Here is a 6,113-nt window from a genome sequence, read left to right as displayed (position 1 = left end):
GCTGTTAAACAAAATGTTACAATGTTGTGAACAAATTGGCTAAAATTTCTTCTGCATAACAAATGTGGTTAGTTTCACATATTTCAATATGTCAGACTAGTGTAACGTAAATACAGCTTTACCGAAGACAGATGTGCTTTGATGCTGGCCAATGTTAGAAAGACTGTGTCCCTACTGCATAAAGCCCCTCATAAAGCCCCCCAAAACTGCACTTTTTGCATAGTAGTCACACATAATATAACCCAATTTTGTATTAAAACATTCAGTCTTATTTCTTTTTTAGCAGTCGTGCTCTCGTTTGAACTCAATCAACAGATGCCCATATACAAATAGTTTAAGAAAAAAGCTTTATTTGATTCCTCAGACCACAGTGTCAAGGTAAACACAAACATGCTTGCAGTGTGTTTTATTAAGCAATGTGCCATCCCCTCCTCAGGTGACTCATCCTTTGATTTCCATTTCTAAAGATGCCATTTAAAATCTGATGCTATTGAAACAGAGGTTTTGGTTATGAAGGGGGGATATGACTGCTTGGATTTCTGAACAAACTAATCTCTGATCTTAAGCAGATTTACTGAAGGGTAATGCCCAGAGATCAGGCACATGTCAGCAACAATAGATCTGATGAATATTTCGGATTGGTAAAAGCTTGTGATGGAAGGGTGACTTCCGCTCTTTTGACACATGATCTCTAGTATGGCTGCTGGGCCATGGGTGTGAAAAGCTTATCCCACACCTCCACATTCATAATGGCTTTGCCCATGGGACACATGGTGGCCTTGACATCTAAGAAGTTCCCGACATAATTGATTCCTGACCCAGTGGCTTCCTCCCTGACAAACCCATGCTCCTGCTGATTCTTCTCGTAGTACATTTCTTTGTACAAATCTTTGTCACAGTTACGACCCTTTTTATAGATGCCCACTGCAAACCAGTTCTTGTACAGGTTGTAGTCCCAGGGAACTGAGAACATGATGGCCAGAGTTTCAATGTAGTCATTCTGGGAGCGCTCGAAAAGGTCGTAGGTCAGCACACCAACACTGCCAGTTGCTTTGCTGCTGGACTTGGTGAAAGTGCAAACCTCTGTTTTTAGAGGGCGCACTGTGGGCTGTGGTGGGTTATATGTCTCCCCATTCTCAAGGTACACCCTGATTAGTAACAAATAGACAGATAAAGTAAATTACACATATGATTTAGGATTTAAATAATATCATAAATTACTTCAATGAGGTAAGGACTTACCTTGGGTTAATGAGGCAGTAGTTGTTGGTGACATTTGTGATTTCAATGGTAACACTTCTCTTGCTGCTCACATCAGCTGCTACAGCTTCAGCTGACTCAGTCATGTTGCAATGTCTCTAAGATCTGCTTGTAAAACAAAGTAGGAGCACACCAGGCCAACCAGATCACATCACAGCAGTGACTATCATTTTCCCCACCCCCTGAGAATCATGTCAACTGACTTATTATAATGCCCTGTTGACATGCTGTATTGGCATTACATTGACCTTCAAAAGCGCACACAGACTGGATGCAAGTCTGGATGGTGCATTTCAGAGACTAATGAGATTTTAAAACAGTTGTGAACAATCAGAGAATAGCTGCAGACTCTCTTTGCCTCATTAGAGAGTGTACCTCTTCAATTACAGCACTAAGTACCATGCAATAATGAAGTTCGAGTGAAAACACTAGAGAAAATGATCATCCCTTATATCAGCAGATTCAAAATACAAATCAAACTAATGCCACCATCAGCTTTCTATACTCATCTAATTGAGTTAAGGAGCTTTTCTCTGCAGTGTCTCTTATTAAAGTCTTTCTCCCAAATGTTCCGTGATTGACTTACCTGCCGAGAACCTCCGTTGGTGCTCCCAAGTCCCAAAATGGGAGAAGTTACAGGAAAGGGAGGTGCCAGTATAAAAATTTTTGATGTGTTTTTTGCAGTGATGTATGACATCACCCAAGACAACCTCTCACTTGCAGCCTAGCCCCAATTTCACAATACACACCCTCCTTTCACACACCTTTAACACTAAGCCATGGCTGCACAAAGAAACAGGCTCTGAGAACAAATGTGCCTCTGTTTTCTGCTCTGGAATAAAAACACACCCAAAGTTGAATCATTTCCAGGCAGTTTCTTATTGGCTCCTGACATATTAGGTAACCTGGGTTCACCCAACACAGTCGTTTTCTCCTGCAGGATTGTGGGCACATGGATTCTGACTGACTGAGGCGGTTTGAAAAATCCCATTCGCATTGTGCAATATTTAAAAAAAGCTAACTGAACCATAAGACAGGCATCAGACTTTCATTCTTTTTGTTGAAACTTCCAAAAACCACACACTTCAGAGCAAGATGGAGAGTCTCACAGCCAGTGAAGAACAATATTTTTTATCATGCCGATTAAAAAAACATCTATGCAGATATTCCATCTGTTGCTGCTCATTAGAATTGGATGGATCCAGCTAAGTGATTAAAAAATGATTACTGTTCATCAGTAATAATGAAAGCACAATGAGTAATAACATATCCCACACAAAGTAACACAAGCAAAGGGTCTGATTGTTTTATTACCATAATCAAAGAAAAGGCAGTATACAATGTACATAGGCCCAAAAAGTCGGCTAATGGAGAATCAATGAGCTGGCTGTCAGATTCTGATATCTTTCAGCGGACACAAAATAAGGATGACAGCAAAATCAGTCTTCCTCTCATGTTAATGGTTGTCTGGATGAAAACATGCAACACTACTCCGATCAAATGAAGTTTATTTATTACAAAAAAGGAAAAAAGAAAAGAAGTACGTCACACTAACGACCCATTTTATCAAAGAGCTCCACTTTAACAATAGCTTTGCCAACAGTAGACATCGTCGCCTTCAAATCAACATAAGCTGCTTTATATTCCAGGCCACTACCATTTGTCTCGGAGCGACTGAATTTACTGAGGTCTTTCCCATCGTACATCTGGTCATACAGATGTTTGTCACAGGCACAGGTTTGGTCGACTACGCCCACGGCCAGACGGTTTTTATACAGGTTGTGGTCAAAGGGCACAGAGAACATGATGGCCATGCGCTCAGAGCAGACCCGGTTCCGCATGTGGAACAGGTCGTAGGTCAGCAGGCCGACAGCGCCCGTGGCAGTGTTGTCATCCTTGGTGAAGGAGCACACTTCAGTCTTGGAGGAACGAATTGTAGGCTGGGGAGGGTGGTAACAGAAGCCACTCGTCATGAAAACCCTGTACAGAAGAGAAACTTACCATCATTACTAATCAACTGACAGTTTTACGTCCCACACTTTAAAGACAAAGACTTTAAATGAGAAAACTTACTTTTGTAGGTTTTGTGGGGATTGTACTTTCTGAGTGTTGGGCTTTGCAGTCTAAAGCACCTCATGCTGATGGATGGAGTGTAACTGTGCAAGTGCTGTGCTGGACTTCTAAGCAACAGTGAGTGTACCTGCATGCAATGTTCAATGAGGTGCTATGTGTCACTGCATGATGGATAGGTGGATGTTCTTAGCAAAGTTGATGTCACACATGAAAACCACTCATCCAAGCTATGGTCTGTCCTGCCACAGCGAGATAAATTCAAAAGCGTGGCACAAATTCCAACAGACATGGGTAATTTTTATTGATCTACTGTTTTGGCTTCACTCTTTTATCAGACATTGAAGAAACTGACAGGTTGCACTGCTGATCAATCAACTGTTGATCAAAAACAAACTACCCATCCCTTATCTATAGCACTTATTCTGTTAAAGGTCACAGGGGTAGTGAAGCTAATCACAGCGATCATTTGGCAAAAAATGAGAAAAACCTTGGACAGGTTTCTATCACAGCGCTGACACAGAGACACACACAACCATTCATTTTTACATTGACAACTATGGGCAATCTCGATTCAGCAACCTTAACCTAACTGCTTGTCTTTGCATTTTGGTAGGAAACCTAGAGAAAACACACAGGAACACAGAAAAAAACATGTACACTACACACAGAAAGCTACAAAACAAATGAATATTGACTTTTGACTTTCTCCATAACCCATGAAATATAAGAATACGCTCAGGCTTTGATTATCTACAGAAATGATTCTCTATTAACACACACACACACACACACACACACACACACACACACACACACACACAAAATGCTAATGCAGGTATGTCATAGATGAGTTTTACTCAAAAGGAAAGTAGAAATCTAAATTAATTTCATGAAACCTTTTTAGAAAGGTTTTCATACATTAAACTGCAAATATTGAGACCCACAGTAATTACAGGAAATTTAATGAACACAAGTTATATTGGTGGGTCAGTAAGATGAAAAGCTTCTGCTTCGTTTTACTATGTTGTTACATGGATGAAGTCATTCATTGCTTTGTAGTTTTGTAAAGTATACATACAGTAAGGTACTTATACTTATATCTATTCAGGTTGTTATCTGAAATATTAAGTTCCTACATTATTGTGTTATTGAGGGCGACATGTACATTTACATACTTACTTGGGGTTGATGAGACAGTAGTTACTGCTGACATTTGTTATTTCTAGGGTGCAGTTTCTGTTGGTGGTGAGAGTGGCTGACACAGCTTCTGCTGTTTCTGGCATCTTGGCTGCAAGAGAACAGTACTAAAAGCTTAGAACAGTGTCTCCACTAACAGCTCCCCTTCGGTGGCCATAAGAAGACACTGTATGTTTTCTTCATGTATTTAACATATGTGAAGTAAACAGAGACTGTTTCCTGTAACTCATACATCCGTTGGGTTAAAAGAAAACTACAGATCTTTCATTTTTGACACAATGAATAACCATTTTTTTTCTCTTCTCTGTTAAAAAAACTCTTACAGTATCTTACATGACAACCGTTCTTAACCTGAGAGTACAGACAAAAGGTTTTAACACAACCAAGACATCACAGTCAATTTATAATCCTGCTATTAGGAAGCATAATTATAGTCACCTTTTGGAGTTATTTTCGCGATGTGCTAGACAACAGCTGCAAGTTCCTTTTTCTCGGGTTCTGCAGAGAGGTGGAGAGAGACTCCCTTGTGTGTTTACACCTCCACAGAGCTTGTTCCAACACAAGCACAGGCGTGTCCACTGTAAAACAAGCTTACACTCCCATGTTTAGAAAAAATTATATTTTGAAAAGAAGCATTTGGGCATTTTTCCCAGAGTTACAATATAGAGAAAACATTATCAATAAGGCTGTATTAATAATGTTTATCTATTTATATTTAGGTAAATCAGTAGACTCCCTTCATTAATTGACAACATATTTGCTGAGCACTTGGGTGTTATTGATATTGCCTTTGTATCTTAAAGGATTAAGGAGCTAACTTTACATAGCACATTTTTGCAAAATAGAATTATCTCTGTGGCTGAATGAGTTATTATTGTCAGTTATGTAGTATGTCTAGCTAGATGTACAGCAATTAGTTTAATTCTATCATTTTTCAATAAACTCATTTGTTTAGTCCTGTGGGACGGTTTGGTGCTAAGAACGTGCACTTCATCAAGATCGTAATGGAAAGTGTTATGTTTTGACTTGCTTTGAATGAAACTACAATCTCTTGGGCATTGCTCAGCTGATTGCTTCCTGTTGTTGCAGGTGATGGCTTGCTACAGATTCTTGTGAAAACCTCCCTACTGTAAATCAGTGCCAAATTTCAACACACTGTCTGACACTAATTCTTTTAATGCCAACTTGGCTCCCCCTGGAGTGCAGAGTAGAGAAGACTCTACCTTCTGCCATGTAACTTACGAAAAACAATGCACACAGCACCGCATTACTGTGCAGTGTTATATTTATCCATAAGATTAAAGGGCCCGAGGGTCCTCCTAATTAACTGTGTTTTGCAAACTTTGTGTGTTTTGAGATGTGTTCATTACTCCACCAACCAGTTCACGTGATACTGTGGCAGCTGTTCTCTTCCATACATCAGGCGCCAGGAACTTGATTTAAATCTTTCAGCTTCAGTGTTGGAAGTCACCAGATGGCACCAAACATGCATTTGCAAAATTACATTTGCACTACACAGGCCGCCAGTAAATGTTTGCTATCTGATGGTTGGCCAGTGACCGTGGTAGAAAATCTTTGACAAA

General features: G+C 39.9%; 2 protein-coding genes across 3 annotated transcripts; both read right to left on the bottom strand.

Moving 5' to 3' along the window:
• Positions 1 to 330: 330 nt before the first annotated feature.
• On the bottom strand, positions 331 to 2,005 carry apnl (actinoporin-like protein). 2 transcript variants are annotated; one of them, XM_067478247.1, is made up of 3 exons: positions 1,847 to 2,005; positions 1,243 to 1,365; positions 331 to 1,148 (listed from the first exon to the last, which is right to left on the bottom strand). In XM_067478247.1, exons 2-3 carry the CDS (start codon positions 1,344 to 1,346, stop codon positions 692 to 694), a joined length of 561 nt encoding a protein of 186 aa, XP_067334348.1. In that variant the 5' UTR covers positions 1,347 to 1,365; positions 1,847 to 2,005; the 3' UTR covers positions 331 to 691. The 2 variants fall into 2 exon arrangements, with proteins under 2 accessions (XP_067334348.1, XP_067334349.1); XM_067478248.1 differs by having other exon boundaries at positions 1,243 to 1,368; positions 1,847 to 1,996.
• Positions 2,006 to 2,552: 547 nt separating this feature from the next.
• Positions 2,553 to 5,126, bottom strand: LOC137100471 (bryoporin-like). The gene is made up of 3 exons (XM_067478311.1): positions 4,969 to 5,126; positions 4,513 to 4,621; positions 2,553 to 3,240 (listed from the first exon to the last, which is right to left on the bottom strand). The coding sequence occupies exons 2-3, from the start codon at positions 4,614 to 4,616 to the stop codon at positions 2,811 to 2,813; spliced, it is 534 nt and encodes a 177-aa protein (XP_067334412.1). The 5' UTR covers positions 4,617 to 4,621; positions 4,969 to 5,126; the 3' UTR covers positions 2,553 to 2,810.
• Positions 5,127 to 6,113: the final 987 nt, after the last annotated feature.

The sequence above is a fragment of the Channa argus genome, chromosome 15 (assembly GCF_033026475.1).
Source record: "Channa argus isolate prfri chromosome 15, Channa argus male v1.0, whole genome shotgun sequence".
Classification (NCBI taxonomy): Eukaryota; Metazoa; Chordata; class Actinopteri; order Anabantiformes; family Channidae; genus Channa; species Channa argus.
Note: the sequence above shows the minus strand (reverse complement) of the source record. Positions and strands in the feature narration are given on the sequence as shown.

Bases quoted from the DNA above. Each gene is read 5' to 3' on its own strand.
- apnl (XM_067478247.1), bottom strand. From the start codon at position 1,346: ATGACTGAGTCAGCTGAAGCTGTAGCAGCTGATGTGAGCAGCAAGAGA. The intron at 1,149-1,242 runs GTAAGTCCTTAC...GTTACTAATCAG, and splicing joins TACTGCCTCATTAACCCAAG to GGTGTACCTTGAGAATGGGG.
- LOC137100471 (XM_067478311.1), bottom strand. From the start codon at position 4,616: ATGCCAGAAACAGCAGAAGCTGTGTCAGCCACTCTCACCACCAACAGA. The intron at 3,241-4,512 runs GTAAGTATGTAA...TCTTCTGTACAG, and splicing joins TACTGTCTCATCAACCCCAA to GGTTTTCATGACGAGTGGCT.